Source organism: Equus quagga, chromosome 8 (genome assembly GCF_021613505.1).
Source record: "Equus quagga isolate Etosha38 chromosome 8, UCLA_HA_Equagga_1.0, whole genome shotgun sequence".
NCBI classification, from domain to species: Eukaryota; Metazoa; Chordata; class Mammalia; order Perissodactyla; family Equidae; genus Equus; species Equus quagga.
Genome location: NC_060274.1, coordinates 75,046,699 through 75,071,004, shown reverse-complemented (window position 1 = coordinate 75,071,004; position 24,306 = coordinate 75,046,699). Strand labels below are relative to the sequence as shown.

At 36.7% G+C, this 24,306-nt stretch overlaps 1 protein-coding gene across 4 annotated transcripts in view; it reads left to right on the top strand.

Annotated features, from left to right (window-relative positions):
- Positions 1–2,172: 2,172 nt before the first annotated feature.
- Positions 2,173–24,306, top strand: part of SNX13 (sorting nexin 13) — a 122,966-nt gene continuing 100,832 nt past the window's right edge. Inside the window, exon 1 of one of the 4 annotated variants that reach the window (XM_046669580.1) lies at positions 2,173–4,747. In XM_046669580.1, the coding sequence (XP_046525536.1) occupies positions 4,148–4,747 (600 nt within the window). In that variant the 5' untranslated portion in view covers positions 2,173–4,147. The remainder of the gene's footprint in view (positions 4,748–24,306) is intronic. The other 3 variants (XM_046669578.1, XM_046669579.1, XM_046669581.1) reach the window with 3 other exon arrangements.

Below are 24,306 nucleotides of genomic sequence, written 5' to 3'. Positions count from 1 at the left end.
TAAAAAATGGAGGAGACAAATTTCCTATGCAAAATAATTCCAAATAATTTATGTAGATGCTCTCCTCCTTGAGAGTATAAATCCCTGCTCCTTAAGTGTGGGCTGTCCATTGTGACTTACTTCCAAGGAGTATAGCTTGGAAAAGGGGAAAAGAGTGTAACTTTGTCCTGGAGAAAGCTGATAAACACTACCTCAGCCAGGTGATCAAGGTCAACATAAACAGTGATAAATCATGTTGATACTATGTATCCTTGACAGGTGACCTGGGGCAAGTTACTAAACCTCATGGCCTCTCAGGGTAATAAGATCTATTGTGATGGCCTTTTTCAATTGTTAAATATAATACATGCAAAATGCCTCCCACAGCACCTGGCCCATAAGAGGTCCTGAAAAATAGTATTCGTAATTGCAAATTAAATATTTGAAAAGTGCTCTGGGTCTCATTTTCATTCTGCAGAAATATTTGTTTTAAAACCTATTGACTGGGATTGCCAGTGATCTAATAATACCTCTGAAATATACTAGACACCTCTACGTATTTATCATATGGTCTTTTCTATTTAGATCTTTGTATCGTGGAGCTGTTATTGAAGAGAATTGTAAACATTATTATTTTGTTATGGCTGCATCTGCTGTTAGCAAAGCTTCATATTATTTCTGACTCTGTCTCTTACGCTTGAGTTGTCTCCATATGTCTCAAAAAATGCCATGCAAGAAAAAAGCACATGCCTGGCTATTTGAAGCTAGACTTCAGATTACTGTGAAAGGCCCTGAGATTTCTGCTTACTACTGCCCTACTAAAGCTACTAAAGAATTGGGATATCCTGCTGTTGTCTGTTCTTAGAATGTGTCTCCTCTGTTGGCAATGCTTTATTTCAATACTGATTCAGTGGCTTTGATACTGGATCTTGTTAATAAACGTATAGTACTATTCAGTGTTCAGTCGAGGTGGTAGGTTACACTGATGAAATTGCATTATGAAGAAACTGGAGTTAGTAAAACAGCTTAAGAAACGAAAAGCTTAAATGTGACAACTGCTTGATAGATGTGATTTCCTTAGGAAGTTGATACTATACTTTTAGAGTTTCTCAAAAGGAATTATACCCAAATTGTGACAACTTGAACACGCAGAATTTTTTTTTTCTGAGGATTAGCCCTGAGCTAACTGCTGCCAATCCTCCTCTTTTTGCTGAGGAAGCCTGGTCCTGAGGTAACACCCGTGCCCATCTTCCTCTACTTTATATGTGGGACGCTTACCATGGCATGGCGTTCCAAGCAGTGCCATGTCCACACCCAGGATCGCAACCGGTGAACCCTGGGTGGCTGAAGCAGAACGTGCAAACTTAACTGCTGAGCCACAGGGCTGGCCCCAGAGGAATTTTTGTTTCTTATAAAACTCAAAAAATAGGCAAACTGGATGTTGCCTGGTTTAGAAATCACTGGCAGGGGCCTGTTTAAAAGCATCACACACTTGATTTTTGCTTCTGACCTCGATTTGGTTATCCTTTCCTGTGTTAATTGGACAGATTGGACACTGCTGTTGGGGAATCAAATCTTTCGAAACAACAGCCACATGATAAGATGTATCCTTATCATGTGTTCCTTAAGATGGATCGTTTGTTTTGCTTTAAACTTCTGATTGATAGCCAAAGAACCCGGCATCTCAGATCAGCCTGTCCCAGGCTTCCTCTATAAGAACTGATATGATGTTTTTAAGACCACATGGAATGAAACCTTCATTCTGTACCAAATTAGGTGCTTCTTTTTTTTTTTAAGCTAGCTGCTTCTGTGAGCATTCTCTTTCCCAACTATATAACTCCTCAGTTCCCATAACTCTTTGAAATGGCATACCTTACTCACTTTGTTGCTTCCCTTGCTAGCAAATTAACTTTGACTCACACCCGAGATATACTTAAGGTTTGTTTTTAACATTTATTATCTCCCCATCCCATTCCCACCATTGAAAATATCAGCAGTGATATAAGGCGAAGGGAAAGGCATAGCTCACAATTCTTTCATAAACTTTTCTCCAGCATGCTAGTGACAGTAAAAGCAATTCCTCTATAATGGCAAGATAAGAACAAACAGTGACCAATTAAAAAAAAAAATCAACACCAAGGATTTTGTTTTATCAGTTTTAATCGGGTCTTTTCCTTTTGGGGTCTTTGAGGAAAGAATTCACCCATTCATTTAAGAAATATTTATTTTCTACTATGTGTCATGCATTATTCTAGTAATCTAGGTGCTGAGAAAATATTATTGAACATAAAAATCCCTGACCTTGTGGAGCTTACATTCTAATGAAGGTAAGACAGACATTAAGAAAGAAAAATAGTAAATAATTATGTTAGAAGGTGTAAGTGCCATGAAGAAAACTGAAGCAAGGAAGGGAGGATGCTGGGGTAGGGGCAACGTTCTAAATGGGTCAGCATAGGCATAGTTGAAGTACATTTGAGCAAAGATGAGACAAAAGTGAGGGATCTAGCCATGTAGCTATCTGGTGGAAAGATTCTTCTAGATAAAGAGAATAGCCAGCACAAAGGCCCCAGGGCAAGCAGATGTTATGCTGATACAGGAGCATGGTAGCTGGAACAAAGTTCTTAGAAATGAGGTCACACAGGTGAATGTAAGGTGGGACTTGGGAGGTTAGCTAGAATAAAGTTTTTTAGGTCACAGAAAGGATTCTGGCTGAGAAAACTGGGGGCCAATGATTTGGCTTCCTTCTAGATCTACAAACTTCTAAATGTTAAAAGTATATCCATGTCATATGACAGGTTGGTACAAACCTCAAGTTGTGTCTACACTTAATTTACCACCCTTAAAATAACTGAAAATGCCTTGCTTCTGAAATGGGGAAAATATGTAAAGAAAATTAAATACTCAGGCCAGACATCTAAATTTACAGTTTTAATTCACTAGCTGGTATCGTAAATATTAATGAGATGCCTTCTCTGTTTTCTTATTTACAGGTTGGAACAGTATCTTTTTCCAGGTTCCTTGTTGTCTCTAGTATCTCTTAGTTTCCTTTAATATCTTAGTCCAGATAGTATTTCCAATCTTATTTCCTATTCGTTGCTTAATCTGTTAATACCAGTAACACATCTTACTGTGTTGCAGAGGTCAGAATTTTGCTGGGCCAGCAATATGGAAATTACGTATCAGACGTAGATTAAGACAACAAAAACTACTTTGCCTTAATTAGCTGAACTGAGTAAAATTAGGATTTTTCTTGAATTTCTGCTGTACTTCCTAAATGAATCATTTTGTTTCCTTGGTGAGGACACATAGAGACAACGCAAGATTTGTAATGCCTTTACTTACTGTTTTGAGAATTAAAGAGTAATGTTATTAAGTAAACTTCACTTTACACAATAGAACTATTGTTAAGGAAGCAGGGTAAGGAGTGGTAGAGACTCCGACAAAAGAGAAGGAATTACTGGCCTTAAGTTTTCCAAAATGCCTTTGTACCCGTGGTAAAAAAAAAAAAAAGGTGGATGGGTTCTGCATGTCAAATTTGAAAATTTACTTTTCCGTTTCCTTGGAAACTGGTTTGTAACATACAACAGGGCAATACTTTGACAGCAGCTTCGGGTAAACTACTTCCATTACAATTCAGGTAGAACTGCCTGCCTCCAACTCCACACACTGTAGCCCATCTAGTGGTTCGGAATGGTGTCAGTCTCAGGAGCTTCTATGCACACTACATTCCAGAGTTCAGTCTCAAGTTGGGGTTATTTTCAATGACACCTGCTGAAATTTGCTGATACACAAACACATCGTATCAAGAAGCCAAAAAAGCTGTAGAGACGGCAGTCAAAGAGCAAAAGTGGTTCTAATTCTTTCAGAGGTCTCTTACTAGAAGCAAAACTAAGCCCTCATTGTTATGTAGCTGCTGGCCCATCACCTAATCAGCGACAGCCCTGACTGCTAGGATCACGGTACAGCTGATATGCCTGTATCACTTGTACAACCTGTCGCGCACCCCAGTAGAGAACTCGCTGAGGACTGGTAAAGACAAAGGAAAGTTTCTGTCAAAGTTTAGCGAGAGAGGGACTGCGCGGGGAGCAGTTTCAGATCATATTTAAGCTCTAGACAGCGAAGAAGCCAAACCTCCCGTGTGCTCTTCGGTCGCCGCAGGACCAGGGAAATGCGAGAGGGAGGTTTTTCTACAGGACATCTGCCGCCTTGTCCCCGAGACGCGCCAGGTCTGCAGCGCCATCAGTCGAAAACGCGGCCTCCGTCGGTCTCGCTCCACCCCTGGGCAGACCGACCCCGGCGTGCGGGGGAGCACGAGCGGCCGCCGCGGGCGGGCGCGCCGGCTCCCGGGCCGGCCCTGCGCTGGGGCCTCTCTCCCCTCCCTGCGACCCCAAGCTGGCCCCAGCGCGCAGCTCCCGGGCCCTCGCCGCCGACGCCCAAAGGGCCGCCGGGCGCCTGCCTCCGCTGCCCCGCGCGCCGGCGCTATGGAGACGGTCACGAGACGCCGGCGGCTGCTGCGCCCGCCAATGGGAGCGCACGTCGCGGGGAGACGCGGACGTCGCTCTTCCAAGATGGCGGCGCGTCCGTCGCGAGCAGCTGGGCCAGGGGGAAGCCAGCGAAGCCGAGTAAAGCCGCCGCCCGGGAGAGGACTGAAGGAGCTGTTGCCGCCTTTGGCGGCGGCTCGGGCAGTTTTCGCTGCTGCTACGGCTGTTGCCATGCGGCGAGGCTAGGGAGGAGCTCACTTCCCCGGGCTATAATAATGTTAACAGAGGTAAGCGGCGACAGCGGCCAGTGTTTACCTGTGAAATAGGGAAAGGGCCGGCGCCAGCCCGTCAAAGAACAGCATTTCTCCCGCTGGCGGGCCCGACCCTCCGCAGCCGGCCCCGGGGCCCAAGGAGCAGCGGGGATCCTACAAGTGCCCTCTGACTGGGAGCTGTGCTGACTCAACAGAGTCCCACCACCTCCGGCTGCCTGTGCCTCTTCTTTCGCAGTCGCCACTTGCCCGTCGCCCCTGGCACTGGTCTCCCTCCTGTTGTTGCTGCCTTCTAATTCATCGCTCCCTTCGTGGTGTCCCCTTACACGCTGTTCTGTGGCAGCGTTGGTCTCGTTGCGTTGCTGCTGGTTCCTGTTCCCCTACCGTTTGCCCGAGGTCTCCCTTCTCCGCTCCCTGGCCTCCAGGGCCCTCCACCTCCAAGCTCGGTCAGCATCCTGGGTTTGTCGCTCGCCCAGACCAGTTTGTTTCCCACCCCCTACTTTGACTACTTCGTGCGGAGGACCTTGTTTTTCCTCAGGCGACACTTGGATAGCCCATCTATACCCCCCCCCCCCCCCCCCTTAAATCGTGGGAATCGGAAAGTTCAGTTTCGCATCTGCCCTCTTGATTTGCTTGAGGCCCCTTGGTACTCGTTGTGGAACAGTTTCTTTCTTTGGACCAGAAATGGAAGTAGGGCAGCTATGACTAGCCAATCAATTTCCCTTTTCTAGTGCCTAATGTCCCTTGCAAAAAGCAGACTTTTTGAAGAAGTAGAGTTTGTCTGTACTAGCAATACTTTAAGGGGAAGAACTAAATTGATGTAACTAGGTACTTGATCCGAGTTAATACAGTTATGTGTTGTGGTATACGTTGGTGTACGCGTCATTGAAGATAAATTCTGAAGTTTGTGGATTTGAGTAAATATTTTAGATACTGACTTGAAGTCCTTTGTGGATTACGATGTCAGCTGTCAGGGACTAGTTTGGGCATCTTTGTGGGGTAAACTAAGGATAGGAAACAATTTTAATGGGCAATGAGAAGTATTGGGCCAAAAAGGAAATAAAAACATTTATAGATGAGTGGCTTTTGTTGTGTGAAAATGTGATAATAAAGGACTTGCTTGCCTTTCTAACTTGATTAACTCTGAGGAACTTCATACTTTGGTATTTCTACCTAATAATCTGTGCACAGAGCCTGGCATATGATGTATCTGATAAATACTTACGGGTTGATTTTACCTCATGAACCACTTATTTCTAGTAGTTTGTAGTTCACTTTGTATTTCTAAAGTCCACAGATTTTTCATTCCTAGAGTTTATTTTCCTTCCGGGAGATTATGCTATATCATAAGCTTCTGTTGTCAGTAGCAGAATTAGGTTAAAAAAAAAGACAGTTAGCAGATGTTCGATTTTTACCTTCAGTGTGATATTTTGGGTGGGAATAATTAGCCTTATAAGTTTTGAGTGGTGTCTCTAATGTACGGTATTTTATGAGATGATCTTTTGGTTCAGCTTGGCTTGGGTTAGCATGTTTTAAAGAGTTGTAATGCTTCAACTTGAAATTACTGTCTGCTAGTAGAATGGTAGTGTCTTGATTTGGAAAGACTGAACTTTCTAAGATTCTGTGTTTTAAACTAATTTCGTATTTCAATGAAATACTTTAAACAATAAGTCAGTGATGGTAGTAAGTAGTACTTTAGTGCTTTGTGTGTGTGTACCATGAGCAGCTTGTAAGCGGCAAAGCCAGGGTTCCAATCTCGGCAGTCCCTGCTGAGTCCATCCTGTTAACCAGTACACTGGATTGCCTCTCCAAAGTCAGGCCCAGATTAAATGGTACGTGGATTTTATCTATGGTTTTTACTAGTCATTTTATAGATTAGAAAACTGAAACCCAGAGACTTGTCCAAGGTCAAACAATTATTGGTGGCAAAGGTAAAACTAGAGTCCTATTTCCTGACTCAGTACTCTGACCATTTTGCTTTCAGTGAGTAGTTTTCAGCTTTCTTGATAGATTTTAAAATCTACTACTTCTTTGTCTGAATGTTGTGAGTAGATGAACTGAAAAATATTTCTTGATAAAGGCTTTTTGCTTTACCTTAGCTTTGTTTTTTTGAAACAAGGCTCAGAAAGAGCCCTATTTTGAAATATTTTAGATATAAAATTTTACTCAGTATTGGTTACTAAAAAATTAGTAGTGTGGGACTCCTTCTTACTGCTTCTCTTAGTACTAACTTAGATCAGCAGGTTTTAGGGAACGTGATTTAATTTACCTTAGATCTCAAAATGTATAATGATGAGTTGTTTTATGTAAGATTCTCATGTTCAGTAAGTGTACACTGTGCTCAGAAAGTGATGAGTTGTACTATCTGCCTGGTTAATTTACATCTCAACATTGAGGTAGGAGATATCCCTATTAGCCAGATGAGAACGCTGAGATTGAGAGTTAAAATAGCTAGTTTAAAATCATGTAACAAGTGGTCGAGCCAGGAGTCACACCTAGTTCCTCTTATTCCAGATTGTGTGCTGTTTTTGTGGCCCATTATGGAGCCACAAAATTAATACATCATTAATTTTTTTGTAGCTGATAATCATCAGTATACAATGTTTAGTTTTTTTTAAACCAAGATGGGGATGCCGAGTATATACATACATAATAATAACAGTAATGATAAACATTCATATGAAAGTTTTCCGTTTTGCATTTTGTCAAAATGTTCTTTGAAACCTTTTCAGAAGTGGGAAACCCTGCAAGTGATTGATTAAGGGCTATATTAAATTAAGCTAAAAGGGAAAATTACTCAATTAGTAAATCATTATGTACACTGAACTTTGAAAGCTGTGAAATATGATAGAGTTATGTGAATTGAAAGTACAGGCCCAGTAGGTTGTCTCGCTTTTTTTTTTTTTTTTTTTAAAGTAAGGAGGAGTTAACAGTTCTCAATTTAAACTTTTGGCTTCAATTTGTATTATTTCAATCTAAATACAATTGAAATCTTTAGAAAACTTGCTAGCATATCTGTGTATTTGTGTTTTTTGCATTTTCTATACAGAGATGAGAGTTTTTCTTTTTTTAATGACCAGTTAAATTTTTTCCCTTATACTGTCTTTGCCTCTGTTAGGATGTCTTATTCTTAATGTTACCCTGACAGCATTTGGCAGAAAATTTGTTATACTTGAAAGTTATTTGTTTAATATTCATCCAGTTACCCCCCCATCTCCCCTTTTTTTAATGAGTGTAAACTTCCACATATCAGAATTAGTTAAGGTATGGGATATTTATGAAAGAATTTGTTTCAATTAATTAAATTGTTACAGTTCAATTTATATATTATATATATGTGTATATATATAAATATCTCCTATTGGTTCTGTTTCTCTAGAGAACCCTAATACAAAGACTTCTAGAGTTTTGTATATTTCACTGTGGGAAATCCTGAGATGTGATGAGTTGTGCATTGAGGAAGGGTCCCTAGACTTTCAGGGCTCTTTTTAAACGCAAAGACACACACACACACGCCCACGCCCATAGTAAGTGCTTAGTAAAAAATTATGACTTGATTTTGTTGACTAATGTATTTGTTAATAATAATACTCTTGGGATGGGTTACTTCTTAAACTGCATGAGCTATTTCTTTAATTAATAATTAATGACACTGTAAAAGCTACTAACCAGACAAGAACCATAGGCCCATGGACATTCAAACGATGTTAACAGGTAGGAAAGAGATTTTATAAGGGGAGTGGAAGGGCATCACTATTTAGAATGAGGCTGGCATGCCACACTACACACAGCATTGTTTAGCATCTTTTGACAAGCCAGGTTGAATATTGCCAACCATTTTTCAAGAATTTTAAAGGGCCTTTGTTTTATTTTTCCCTACATTGATTCCAAGTTTTCAGAGAGCTTGTAAATAAATTATATTTATTTAGTAATTATTTTCATTATACTTTATTAATCTAGCACACATGTACACGTTGTTCATCACTTCTGATCAGCAGCTGCTAGCTAGATGATAGAATTGCAAACAAAGGAAATATGTGTGATGATTTAGGTGAGCCCTACAACTTTGTAGATAAGTATATATCCTCCATTAGGCATTTTAAATTATTAAAATAGGGGTTTAGATTTCCATAACTATCCTTGGGCATCTCAGGTAGGGAGATACCAATATACATGACTCTAGTGTTCAAATGGATTGTTCCACAGTTTGTTGACCAGTTTTCCATAGAAATTGCTAAAGGATAGTCTCTTAACTAGTCCATTGTGTATTTATGGTTAAAAGTGTTGCATTAATTGCTACAAATTTATAAAATTACTTTGAGGAAATATGAAATTAAATTTGGGAGAAGGACTAGGAAAGAAGTAGAAATGTTTGTAGTTTTTTGAAGATTTAAGGCGTTGGTTTGTGTGTCATAAGGCTGCTACAAAATGTGTGGCTTTTTGTCTCTTCATGAAGTAACTACCAGTGTATATATAGACTTTTGCAGATTATAAAGGGTGCTTTATGCCCTAATTTAATCATATTGTTAGATGTGCTCATGCTTACTTAGGTTTAGTGTCATTTCTGGTTTAACTGTGGAACAGAGAATTCTCATAAAGGGAGAAGAAAAAGAGTATGAGGGGATGTTTGAAATAGATTGTTTTAGGTAGAATCACCTAAGCTATGTTAGCTGAGTAGTAATGGAAAAGGAGGGAGCATGAGCTTCTGGAAGAGGAAGAAAATAGGTTCTATTGTGGGGAAGAGTCCAGGTCTGGCCACTCATTAACTAGTCATTTGATGGTAAGGCTAAGTAACTTGATGGCAATCCCTGAGGTTTCTCAGGGTATGGCTTTTTAAATTGTGTTTTGAAATTCTCTGCTTTCACAGACCATCAAGTGCCTCCTTAATTGATGGTAATCTAAACTTGATTGTCTATTTCTCAGTCAGGTTTAATTTTGATATTACAATGCCTAAATATTTATGAGGAGAGGGAACTTTGAATTAAAGCAGGTGGACAACTCTTAAGCTGTTTTACCATTTAAAAAAGTGGTTGAAATTGAATGAATAAATAGACTGGAGCCACAGTGATGCGTACTTATGTCTGTCAACAAACTATACCCACAACAGTAGTGAGACAACAGACAAATGATCTGTATGTTAAGCATTATAAGGATGGGTCCCAACGTTACCACTTATTTATGATGTGACATTAGAGAAGTTATTTGAACTTTCTGAGCCTTAATTTCCTTCTGTGTAAAATTGGGATAATAATAGCATCTTCCTAGCTGCTCTCACATTGTTGCGAAGATCAAATAAAATGATAGAGGGTTTAACTCTTTGTAAACTGTCAATCATTATACATTTATTAGTGGTTAATACATCAGATGTTTTCTCTGTATGCCTTGCACTAATATGAATTCAAATCCTGGGCTCCATCTAGCTTTATGGCTCCCTAGCTTCTCAGTGGGTGGGTAGATCCCAGGAGAAAGAGGAGGGATCCCCTGGCCATTGGTGTATTTAGTTACAGGAGGAGGCAGGAAATAGACTAAAAGAAGTGAAGGGGAAAAAAAATAGGCTGAGAGCATGTCTTGCAAACTAGTTGTGAGGGTCGTTTCTTGTGTGCTTGGTAAACTGATTCCAAAGAATTTGTGAAGGATGTTCCAAAAAATATTTTGAAAAAGGTTACTTATTTGAGGGTTAGCAGTCATTTGTGTGTACATATTCTGAAATGTTTGTAGGAAAAGAAATCTTTCAGTTTTAATCAACCCTGGTAAATTCTTAAAATTCTGGTAAATTCTTAAAAGGATAAGTTGTTGGTTAGGATTATTTTTATAAGGCTTTGGTTATAACTTGTATTGGAGATGAATTTTTGTGGATTAATTTGTTCCTCAAACAGAAAAACACCTAGTGTGTGGTAGTTCTGATGCTGAAGTGGTGTGTCAGGGCTAAGGCCTGCCCTCAGAAAATTCACTATCAGAATTAAATTCTGCCAGTTTGGCCATCATTTCAGCTGCAGCCTTGAGGTCTTTTGTCAGAATAAAACAACATAACTAAAGGGTGAAAAATTAAGAGTAAGAAAGGGTTGCAGGATGTAATTAGAAGGTAATTACTTTCATTAGCATTATAACTCCAAGTAAAGCTACCAGTTAGGATGAGATGGCAGCTCTAAAATGAGCTTCTCCTTGCAACTCAAGAGTCAGCCCATCTCTACTGTCTGTTTACTCCAAGCTAATTCACAGCAAGAAGTGAAAAAAAGCAAAAAGAAAAATGACAGAAGCAAAATAATCTGTGAATTTGTTTTTTTTCCTTTTCCCTGAAAAGACTCTACATTTCCTTATAGATGTCTACCAAATTTTACCAAAAGACTACAGAATTCCATTATTATCCTGGTGGAAGTAATACTTGGTTCCCACCCTCATAGATATGGATTCATTTGTTTGCTTCTTTTACATTTCTTCCCTACTTGAATGTAAATTCCTGAGGATGGGGCTTCTAGTTGTATTCCCAGTGCCTGGAACAGAGCTTGACACTTAGTAGTCCTCATTAAATATCTGTTGAATGAATGTTGAATATTCCTTCCAGTAAAATTAAGGTAAAAGTGAAAAATTACTAACACAAAAATTGTCTATGATAAATTTAAACTATGACATTAATTACCCTTCAAAGATTGGTGGTTATCTATGTCTATTAGAAATTTTTTAATAGTACACTGTGGTTGAATGTTGTGTTTGGGATCACAAAACACAAAAGAAATTTTGACAAAAAAAAGTTGAACACTAGGCTTGTAGTTAGAACGTAATTCTGTCTTATTTTTTCCTACAGGGAAAATCTGATTAGATTGATGTTATTTTCATATAACTGATTGTCAATGCAAGAACAACTGGATTTTATCTTGTATCTATTACTACTTGATTTTTATTCTCATTTCTTGGGAACCACTTAACATTTGTATTCCTGAACTAGATAAACTTAAAGAAAGCTTTGTTTTTAATAGTACAACAATGCTGATTTTTCTGGTTCTTTGTTGAGGGTTTCACAGTTAGTATGACCTTTAATGCTATCTTGAAAGTTTGCAAGTACTGTATGAATAAAAATTTGGTCATGAATTTCAAAAAGTTGGAAATTTGGGGGGTCCATTTTCAAGGAGGGCCGCTCAATGTCTTGACTAAAATGCCTCTTAATGTCACTGTTAGAGCCAGAGCATTGTTAGATCATTTCACTCATCTACAGTTGCTTTGTATATTCAGAAATAATATGTACCTGAAAAGTTCAATAAAATAGTTCTACTGTGTTCAGCTGTGAAAATTAAACTAGTTTAATGATCTTTAAGTTAGTATGAGAGGTTCATGTACATCAACTGGAATAATTAATCATCGTTGGCTTATTGCACTGTTTTCTCCAGTTTCCTGAGGGACCTTTTTAATTCTGGTGCATCAGTGAAACCCCTAAGGTGAATCCTGCTTTGCTTTTGACCTTAGCCCTGCATTGTTGGAGAGTCCTTGGATGTTATTCCATTTAAATGTGAATTAGTTTTGCTCTTGGAACCCTGGAACTATTTTTAGCCTGGCTGTGGTTTGGCACAGGAGAGAATATGTGATTCTTTGTATTGTGACTGCTTTTATTTTCAGGCTAGAGTTGTGTGACATGTTAACATGCGTGTGTGGAGAATGAGGCTTGGAAATTATAAAAGTGAGTGAAGTACAGTTTTAATGGAAGAGTTAGGTATGGAATAAAATTTCACCTCATTTTGGTTATTATGTACATTTTGGGAAATAATGGTCTGATTTTAAGATATTATGTTTTATCCAACGTTTCTCCAAGTCACAATATTGTACTTTAGAATTTGTTCTTGATTCCTCTTCCTGAGTTTCTTTGAGAAGGCATTTTTTTCTCAGAATTTTTCTCAGTGTTTACTCAGACTGCAGCTGTTAATATAATCAGCCAGTTTTACATCCAGTGCTTTTTTTTTTTTTGAGTAGTACCTAAGTGCTCAACACTTACACGGTTGCAATAGTCTAATCCTGGTAAAAGTTAGCAGAATAAGAGGAAATGGGCTAAAGGGAGGTTGGTGACAACTTGAAAGGTGGAATGCAACAAAGATACAGGAAAAGAAACTGAAATAATGTACTTTACAAATAGTGTGTTGATTACATAACAATTTTAGAAAAATCAATTAGGCTTAAGAATATTTTATAATTTATTAAAAATGTATTTTATGAACCAAAAAGTTCCACAGGTTACATCCGATAGCTCAGCATAATCAGTCAAATAATAGACACTAATGCAAAATTTATAGGACTGCCTAACGAAGTTAGTGAGGTTGTCTTTTTTTTTTTTTAAGATTTTATTTTTCCTTTTGCTCCCCAAAGCCCCCCGGTACATAGTTGTATATTCTTCGTTGTGGGTCCTTCTAGTTGTGGCATGTGGGATGCTGCCTCAGCGTGGTTTGATGAGCAGTGCCATGTCTGCGCCCAGGATTCGAACCAACGAAACACTGGGCCGCCTGCAGCAGAGTGCGCGAACTTAACCACTCAGCTATGGGGCCAGCCCCAGTGAGGTTGTCTTTGTACTGGGACTCAGAGTGTTAATCATCTTTATCTGTATTTTTCTCTCTACACACACATGCACACTTATATATATGTCTTCTAAGCACAAATTGAACATTCCTAGTGTCTGAAGAAGTGTATGTGCTTTTGGTTAAGAATCATGGCGGGTATCAGATTATTTGGATTTGAATCTAAGTTTTGTCACTTAGAGCATTTTGGCCTTGGAAAGTTAATAACCTTTTTGGACCTTGGTTTTCTCATCTGTGTTACTTGTAAATTAATGATACTTACTCCATAGGATTGTTATAAGTATTAAGTGAAATAACACGTGTTAAGTACTGTGCACAGTGTTTCCCACAGTGACACTTAATAAATACTGTTTCCTCAGATGTAAATAGCAAGTGGTTTATTTTCATAACTTACACTTTAATGTTTGAAATTTTCTCTGTTCTGTCTTTGTTTCATTGAGGAAGTTTTAAAATGTCAAATTAAACAAAGTAATCCTCTTTGACCCAGATGATCTAATTCTTCCCTCACTTTCTATCTCAGTTTTTCCTAACTTTCTATTTTATGTATTGGATTAAAGAGCTAGATTTAGACTGAATTTCAGGAGGAAATCAAGAGCGGTGACACCTGTATAATATAATTCTAGTTATGCTAGAACTTGTAACTAACCAATATATTTCTTCTGGCCATTAAAGCTTTTACAGTAGATGAAGTAAAAGGGAAAAATTGTAGTATAATCTGATATTATGCTTTAAAAGTGCCAGTTTATGTAGTTTTCTGCTTCAGAAAGTACTATGGTTCTTGTCAATTTGATGAAGTTTTATGTAAAGTAGCTCTAAATTTGTATAAGCTCTTCTATTGAATTGTTCCTTTTATAGGGAATAGAAAGGTGAGGAATATTAAAGTCCTTTGTTTAAAAAAATATGTAGTTGGTTTGATTGGTATTAGAAGTACTGTGTAGTAGGTTAAGAAAAGGATTTAAGGCTAAGTTATTACAAATAAAATTTGTACTTATAAATCTGAATATGGATGTTAAGCATATAAACTATTTAAATTCCTTTATAGAACAGCTGCTTATCTGCATTCATGTAATAGTACAATACACTGTTATACTCAAGGAGTGACATGTTCATGTTTTAATAACATTTTACTTAGCTGGAGATTATGCCATCATGGTCCTTTGTGGGTCAATCTATCTGTGTCTGTTTTCCTTTCTATCCTTATTTTTTCCCTCTTGTCACTGTTGCTTTTTGGATGTGTTGATTTGTTCCCCGCTGCCTTTGTCTTTTATTATTCTCCTGTCTGTAGACCTGCAACCTGTTCTCTCAGGATTTCCCCCACAACCTTCACCATTTCCTCCCCGTCTCAAATAAATTCAACAGGCCACAATAGACAATTTAACTTTTATTTTTTAAGTTACATTCCACTTACGAATTTAAGAATATTTTCCATTGTTAATTTAAAAGGCTGACAAATTAAACAGTTTATGTATATTTTTAAAACAATACAGCAATTTCCTTTTATGATTTTATGCCTTTTGTCTGAATTTATCTTGGTTAAAAAGACATTATCTCTGAGTTAATGAACAATGTTGAGCTTTATTTTTTTATTGTGAATTAAGAGGATTTTGTAGTACTTTCGGAGTCATTGTTCTGATATTCAGTTGTTAATCTACAGCCTTCAGGAATGTGAAGGAAATTTCTCTAAATCTGTACCAACTCTAGAACATACCCTGAAAGTTATCTGATATTAATATCTGATACAGAATACGAATACCTACAAAATCTACATCAGATTCTTAAAGAGTACCAAGGACTTTAAGATGTTCGTGTTAGTTTGGTTACTTCAATTTTTCTGATAAATTGAATTTTTGAATCTTAATAAATCATTTTTATTTGATTATTCAGATATCGTGTGCCGAATTTTGCCCATCGCTTCCCCTTTTTTTAAACTTACTTGAGAGCCAGTGTAAAATAATGGTTCACAACATGCTTGAATTTTAAACCAAGCTCAGTTCATATGTCTTAGCTGTTTCCTCATCTATGGAATGAGTTAGTAATTTAATTTATAGAGGACTTGTGAGAATTAGATTATATATAAACTTGTTTGCAAAGGTCTTAGCCCATACTAAGCACTTAATAAATGATGGCTCCTATTATTGTTTTAGAAGATGTCCTTTCATAAGAAAGAAAAGAAAGATAGGAGATTGGTGCAGTTCACTGTTGGGCTGTGCATTGAAGATGTAGCTCTCTCTACTGTGATGGGCTTGTGTTGTTTTGATTTTCCCTTGGATTATATATTATGGGGAAAAGGAGAAGTTAAACTGTGGATATTGAGACTTTTATTCTTGTATTGTTGTAGCCTTATTTGAATGAGGGAGGAGGGGTCCATTTATGAATACGACCTGTTTTATCTTGCTTTTGCCCCAGTGAATTGCTATGGTAAAAGTTTTGTGTACTTTAGTAAAGGAACACTATTGTGAATGGAAATCTGATGTGTAAATTAAATTTATTCTAATTCACTTTCCTTCAAGGAGCATAAGATGAATTGCCATGTAACTGAGCTTATTTTTCAGTATGAGGTAGTGATAGAGAATGGTCTTGATATTTGAAGATCTTTATGTACTATAATGTGGCCCAAATAGAGTTGGGTAGGCAGTAGACAGATTGTTGGGTTAAAAATGCATCAATGATACACTGTATTATATCAAAATGATACATTTTATTTTATGACAGAATTTAAAGAGAACCAAGGTATTTATGGAATAAGAATAAAATTATTGAAAAATCTGGATACTGAAGATTTTAGTTTCCTTTTGATGTTTTCTTTCTGGCCTTGAAAAATTTTGTAGAGTATTGCCCCCTCCCGGTTTAAACATTTCCATAGTTGTTTCAAGAAATGGAATGAATTAAAACTTTGTTCATTTTTCAGAGAGGGAGCTTTTTAAAGAAATGATTTAAATATAATTAAAAAATAATTTTTGTTAGATGTTTTATAAGAAATGCAATTTTTAGTATGTTTAATTACTCTTAAGAATTGATTAAAATTACTAGCTACATAGTTTTCAACCATTTTGTATTCTAACTAACCGTTGGTGGAAATCTAGCCTTTTTTTCCTTTATCCATATGCATTGACCTTCTAGGTACAGGAGTAGCATAACCTGTTAGAGATATCATTTTAATTCAAAGACTTGTTTCTCTTGTTTGTTTGTTTCTCTTGTTTGTTTGAACCTCAAGTAGGATATACAGGGTTCTCCTTTGTTTATATTGATATTCACAACTAATTATTTTTATTTTTCAAATGAAGATAGCTTTTTTTGGCAAGTAGTTTTAAAAATAATTGATGCTTTTAAAAATTTGAAACATAAAGTTAAATGTAAAGAAAAAAATCTTAATCACTCGTAATTTCATCACCCAGAATAACTACAATTAACATTTCCTGTCTTCAATATACTGCTTTATTTGCACAGTTTTTTAAAAAGCTGAATCATATATACAAACAAATTTGTAACTTCCTGTCTTCACTTAATATGAATTTACAGAACAATTTTATTTATGAATACTCATGTAAAAATTATAAGTAAAATAGATTGTCAGATTGTACATTAAAGGAAGACTGCTATAGTTGAGATTCATTGAAGATATGCAAAGATGGCTCATTATTTAGAAATATGTTAACTGTAACTCAAAACTTTATTAATTGGTCCGTGGAGAAAAAAATCCTAAGTATTATAGGAAATACCAAGAAAGCATTTGATAAAATTCAGCTTCTATTCCTGGTTAAATATTTTTAATAAAATAGAAATAGATGAATACTGTATTAAAAATTGTGTGTTAAAACAAATGTCAACAGCATACTTTGCACTTTTTAGTCTTATGTGTAGCTTTTTTATCATGAGCAAATTTGACTTATAATTTTTCGTCTTTGCCTATCACATAAGTAAAAAATTACATGTTTGCTTTTAAAGTTTAGATTTTTTTGATTGCTGGTTGGGTTAATAATTTTTCATATCCTGATTGGCCATTTGTATTTTTTGTTTTGTTTTACCTGTTCTCATCCTGTTTTTATTTTGGAGTATTGGTCTGTTTCTTAATGATTTATAACATGTCATTACTCATCGATTTTAACCTTTTGTTGTATATGGTGCATATATTTTTACAAGTATATATATTTAACTTTATGGAGTATTTTGCTATTAAAAATTAATTTTATGATGTCAAATATGTGAATCCTTTTCGTTGATTTTGCCCTTTTAAAGAAGACCTTTTCTGGCCCTCGATTGTACAATGATTTCTCGTTTTTTTAGTCGGAGTCTCCAAGCTGATTTATATATATATTTTGTATTTTTGTGAGGTATTTTCTAGGGGAAAAGTACTGATAATTTTTATCATTTTTTTATAATGCAAATTTTCAGATATACAGAAACCTCGAAAAATATTGCATTAGTACCCATGTACCAATTATCTAGATTTGTTAACATTTTGTCATATTTGCTTTGTCTGATTCTTTATGTGTCATTTTTGTTTTTGTAGTGGAACCATTTTAAAGTAAATTTCAGGTATTAATGTCACTTCTCCTCAAAATACTCTCATGAATCTCCAAAGAATAAAGATGTTTTTGATATAACTGCAGCATTATTGTCACACCTAATAAAATTACCAGTAATTTCCTATTATTGTCTAGTATTGAGTATATTCAGATTTCCCCAGGTTGAAACAGAATCTAATTCAACAATATCATTGTTATATCTCTTTAATCCAGAACAGATAATCTTTCCATCTTTCTTCCTCCTCCTCCTCCTCTTCTTCTTTCTACTTTTTCTCATCATCTTTCTCATCTTGATTGTTGTGGGTGATTGTCTGGTCCATTAGGGTGCTGTGTAGGATGCACACAGCACATCCTTGGCCTCCGTGGTAGCCCCCCTCACCCATTTTGATAACCAAAAATGTCTCCATAGATTGCTGAATGTCTCCTAGGGGACAAAATTACCCCTGGCTGGGAACCACTGCATTAATGAGGGTAGTATCTTTTCTGCACTTAGTTTTTTTAGATACTCATTTCTTAGAATTGTTTTTATCTTGAATCTATTCTGTTCCATTGTCTGCGTCTATCCTTTAGCCTATTTTGCTTATTTATTTTACGTTTCTTTGTTGTTTAGTAAGTGGTAATTTAAAAAATAGCTTTATTGATATATAATTCATGTAGCATACAATTCACCCAGTTAAAGTGGGTGAGTATACTTGGTATATTCACAGAGTTGTGCATTCATTGCCACAGTAAGATGTAGAAGTCATTACACCCATATAGAAAAACCGTCACCCTTTAGCCAACACTCCCAAATCCCTCCCTTGAGTCCCGGGCTCTAACAAATCTGTCTCTTTGGATTTGCCTATTTTGGACATTTTATATGAATGAAATCATACAATATGTGGCCTTTGTTACTGGCTTCTTTCATGTAGCATGTTTTCAAGGTTCATCCAACTTGTAGCATGTATCAGTACTTCAAATTTCTATTGTATTGCCCAATAATATCCCCTTGTATAGATACACCACATTTTGTCTATCCTTTCATCTGTTGATGGATATTGGGTTATTTCCACTTTGGGCCTATTTTGAATAATGCTGCTATGAATACTTGTGTACAGAGTTTTTTATGGACATATTCTCTAGGGTATATACTAGGAATGTAATTGCTGGATCATATGGTAACGCTGTTTAACCTTTTGAGGAACTGTGAACTGTTTTCCAAAATGGCTATGCCATTTTACATTCCCATCAGGGAATGTAGGGTTCTAGTAGGAGGGTTCTAATTTCTGCACATCCTCAAGAATATTTGTTGTTATCTGTCTTTTTGTTTAAAGTTATCTGGCGGGTGAGAAGTGATATCTCATAGTGGTTTTGATTTGCAGTTTCCTAATGCCTAATGATGTTGAGCATCTTTTCATGACCACTTATATTGTTTTCTTTGGAAAAATGTGTATTCAAATCTTTTGCTTATTTAAAAATTGGATTATTTGTCTATTTCTTACTCAGTTTTAACAGTTCTTTGTATATTCCAGGTAAAAGTTCATTATCAGATACATCATTTACAAATACTTTTTCCTATTCTGTGGGTTGGCTTTCACGTTCTTGATGATATCACTCGCAGCACAAAATTTTCTAATTTTGATGTAGTCAGGTTTATCTTTTTTTGTTGTTGATTGTGTTTTTGGTGTCAAAGGTATTTAAATTTTGCAGTGCATTTTCTTTAGTTAGCTTCAGGAGATGGTATCAAGTATCACATAAGCAAGACAAAATGAATAGGTAAAAGTAGGGCTGAAATTAAGCCATTGTAATTTCCCCCAACTTGAATTTTGAAAAAATGTTTTTTTTCATGAATTTCGTTGTTGCATCTAGATGGTATGTGTGTGTTTATTAACTGAGAATTTAAGGGCCATGAGGGGTTGGGTTTACATTGTAGCAGTGCTGGGTAATTAACAACCACTGTGCTTTGTGTGGGGAAGCTAACTACAGTAACCTAAAATTCTCAGGTGTTCCAGTCTTTAGTTGCCCTTCTGTGAGTGTTCTTCGTGGTTAGTCACACCCCCTAGAGGAGGAGAAATCCTCCAAAACCAGAGACCATATGTTTCCAACCCTGCCCTTTCTGCCTGTGTAATCTACTTACTCTTCCTTGCTGAATTCTTGGCGGCATTTTCTCATGATTATTGGGGTGCTTATCCATGATTTTTTCTCCTAGCACATCCTAAGTTTCTGATTGGTTAACTTAGAGATCCCTTAGTAGGGTAGCTCGTTCTTTGAACAGCACTCCAGGTCCAGGAATCATAGCACAGATCATGATATTCTTGAGGATCATCTGTGTTTGTGGTCCAGCTGCCTCTTTGCAAACAGTCACTTGCAGCAGTGTCTGCCCTTATCACCTCCACCTTCTTAGTGTCGTACTTCTTATTAGACATTTAAAATTTTTATTTACTACTTTAATAATTAAACCTTGACAGTATACAAATACATGTCTATTTTTTTTAAATTCCATGTGCAAATCTGTTTTAAAGGTCATGTGTATGTTGAGCTTTTTCCTTATTACCATAATTTGACCAACTATTTTGTCTTGCTTTTTCAAACAGGATTTTAGTTTCATATTTTTCACTTGGTGGAGTGCAAGTTTTGTGATAGCATTTATGATTATTGCTTTATAGAAATAAATGTTAGTGATAATCCATTTACTTAAATATTTTAAATGATTGTTAATTGAATGTTAATAAAAGGAGTTAAAGATATGTTGTGTCTTTTGTAGGAAGAGTGGTATGTGCAATCTAAAAATCATAAAGTATTATTTGCAGTGTATTTTTTGTTAAAAAATTACACGCTTCTTGAAAAGTAAACCAGTACAAAAGTGTATTTAGTAAAAAGTAAGTATTGTTTACTTTTTCCATTTTAAAAGCAGTCTAGGTACTTATATCCATACCTTTGTCTATGTTTAAACACTCATGAGAATTTTTATTAAATTTTTAAAAATTACTCTTAAAGGTAGTGATGTGAATTATCTTTTCCCGCTTTGATAAATTTTTCATTTATCTGGTTTTTCCAAGTTTTTTTTATTGTTACACTTTATAGTTTTTTTTTTGTGAGACGTAGGTTTTTTTGTGTGTGTGTGAAATTACAATTGTACATCATTATTAGTCATGTTGTAGGTACATCACTTCACCCTTAGTGCCCTCCCCCCACCCCCCTTTCCCCTGCCAACCACCGATCAGTTCTCTTTGTCTATATGTTAACTGCCAACTATGAGTGGAGTCATACAGAGTTCGTCTTTCTCTGTCTGGCTTCTTTCACTCAACATAATACTCTCAAGGTCTATCCATGTTGTTGTGAATGGGACGACTTTGTCCTTTTTTATGACTGAGTAGTATTCTATTGTATATATATATACCACATCTTCTTTATCCAGTCATCAGTTGCTGGGCACTTAGGTTGGTTCCATGACTTGGCTATTGTGAATAATGCTGCGATGAACATAGGGGTGCATGGAACTTTTGGAATTGCTGATTTCAGGTTCTTAGGATAGATACCCAGTAGTGGGATGGCTGGGTCATAAGGTATTTCTATTCTTAACTTTTTGAGGAATCTCCCTACTGTTTTCCACAGTGGCTGTACCAGTTTGCATTCCCACCAACAGTGTATGAGGGTTCCCTTTTCTCCACAGCCTCTCCAATGTTTGTCACTCTTGGTTTTGGATATTTTTGCCATTCTAACAGGTGTAAGGTGATATCTTAGTGTAGTTTTGATTTGCATTTCCCTGATGGTTAGTGATGATGAGCATCTTTTCATGTGTCTATTGGCCATCCGTATATCTTCTTTGGAGAAATGTCTGTTCATGTCCCCTGCCCATTTTGTAATTGGGTTGTTTGATTTTTTATTGTTGAGTTGTGTGAGTTCTTTGTATATTATGGAGATTAACCCTTTGTTGGATAAATAACTTGTGAATATTTTTTCCCAATTAGTGGGCTGTTTTTTTGTTTCAATCCTGTTTTCCCTTGCCTTGAAGAAGCTCTTTAGTCTGATGAAGTCCCATTTGTTTATTCTTTCTATTGTTTCCCTCATGTGAGGGGTTATGGTGTCCAAAAAGATCCTTTTGAAGCTGATGTCAAAGAGTGTACTGCCGATATTTTCTTCTAGAAGACTTATTATTTCAGGTCTAATCTTTAGGCCTTTGGTCCATTTTGAGTTTATTTTAGTAAATGGTGAAAAAGAATGGTTGATTTTCATTGTTTTACATGTGGCTGTCCAGTTTTCCCAGCACCATTTGTTGAAGAGACTTTCTTTCCTCCATTGTAGGCCCTCAGCTCCTTTGTCAAAGATTAGCTGTCCATAGTACACTTTATACTTTTATCTTCTTTTCTTTCCTCTGCCCTGTAAATAGTAGTTGCTTGATGAATTGGTTTGACATAGAACCCAAGGGCAAGTGGAACCTAAGTGTTAAGATGCCAGTTAATGATAAGAAAGGAAGATAAACTGGTGAAGATTGTCACTTGGACAAAAACCCCTTTATTTATATAACATTGATTTAGATGATTAATCAGAAATTCTGTGTATTCAATATATACTTATTGAGAGTACACTGTATGTGCCAAGTGTTATACTTGGCACCAGGAATACGTCAATGAACAAAACGTCCATAATTTATGCCCCCATGAGACTTACAGCATATGGTATATAGAGGACAGTAAATAGGCAATTCCAACGTAGTGTAATAAATGAGGATATTGGCCAGAGAGTGGTTGAAATGCTGAACCATGGAGTCCAATCTAGAAGGGAAATGAATCAAGAAGTGGGCTAAGTAAGGAAAAAGTAGAAGAAAGTAGAAGAATCATTGTCTGAATGACAATGAGAAATAGATGCAGTTGATGTAAAATTTAGAACTGAAGATTGTGATCAGAGATTGAGTTAATTTTCACATTTCCTTTTTAGAGAAGACAAGGTGATGATGAAGTCTAGAGTGTGGTCTTATAGTGGCTGAAGTGGAGTTGCAGGGAAACTTGGTGGAGATGAAATGCTTCCAATATTAAAAGTAGAGTGTTGGATGGATTATCTATATGTATATTGAAATAATTCAAGGTTAAGGTAGTATTTGGGATAGAGAAGAATGTTGTGCACCATATGTCAAGAGTTTTGAGTGAACGGTTAGGAGTGCCTTGGAGAGCATTGATTCTCATCTGTGACTGCATATTGGAATCACCCGGGAAACTTTACAAACTACTAATGCTCTTACCCTAACTTTGCTGCACATTGGAAAGTCTAATGGTCAGCTCCCATCCCCAGCTGTTCTGATTTAATTTGTATGGGGTGTAACCTAGGCAGTGATACTTTAAAATGCCCCCCAGGTAATTCTAATGTGGAAGAATTGCACAGGGACAAAGGTTTTTACAGGGAACTGGCTGGGAGTTATGGTTGGGACTGTGACCCTGCATCATGAAGTTGAGGTACATGATAAATGAAAGAATAAGCACCTTTGAGAGGGCTTCAGGAGAAGCAGCTTTTACTTAAAGCAAACCGTGAAGTTTTTGAGGATATAGATGCATTTCTTTTTACAATGAAACACTGTAAACCTAGAGGGAAGCTTTGGGAGGGAGGGAAGCAGTAGGAAGTTGGATAAGGAGGAAAAAGTAAGAACAGTACAGTGGTTAGAGTACAGGAGAGGACTGATAACTGAGTAAATTTATCTCTTGGTGATGACCAAAGATAACAGGGTATAGTGGGTTCAGAATTAGTCTGGAAGGTACACTCAGGAGTCCCATAGTGGATGACATTTGGCAATTGGGTGAATGGTTCTCAGGAGTCAGTTTAGACCTTGATGGGTTGAATTTCATGGGAAGTCCTAGCCTTGTGTCTTTCTCTTCTTTAAGGGGTCTAGGTTGATTATGCAAGATCCTTGGAGAGGCCCAGAGTTCTGAGCTGTTGTTCTACAGACACCCAGGGGAGTGGTTAGAGGCCCGGTCTGTTTGTTCTGACACTGGCAGGAGGAGGCTCTGGAGTGTCAAGGATTGGTTAGGTCTGCACAGCATAGCTCTGCTCACTCTGATGTGCTGACACTTTGCTGTACCTAACAATGGCATAACCTTTACTACTTCTTTACTTTTACACTTAATGCTTTTTAGGAGCAATTTTAGTTGCCCAATTCCAGATTTGTGAGCAGCTATTGATAGGTTTTATTTTTTTCAATGTACAAGAAATGGTATAGACTTAGTGAAAAGGGACCTTATATATTATGTCAGCAAATTTCCTTTATTTATACATTAGAATTCTATGCATAGAGGATCGAAGTGAGTTTCACAGAGAAAACACTCAGTCTAGATTTACCATAAATTGTATATGGGACTAAAGATTTATAATCGTTACACTGATTCAAATTCGTTGTAATAATAAATCAGTTAACTGCAACTCATTAATTTGACATGTAACTTAATTTTTTTGCACTGTTAAGCTTGGAAAATGAGAACATCAGACATCAACTGTCAACAATGCAGCACATTTATTATTTTTTTTAAAT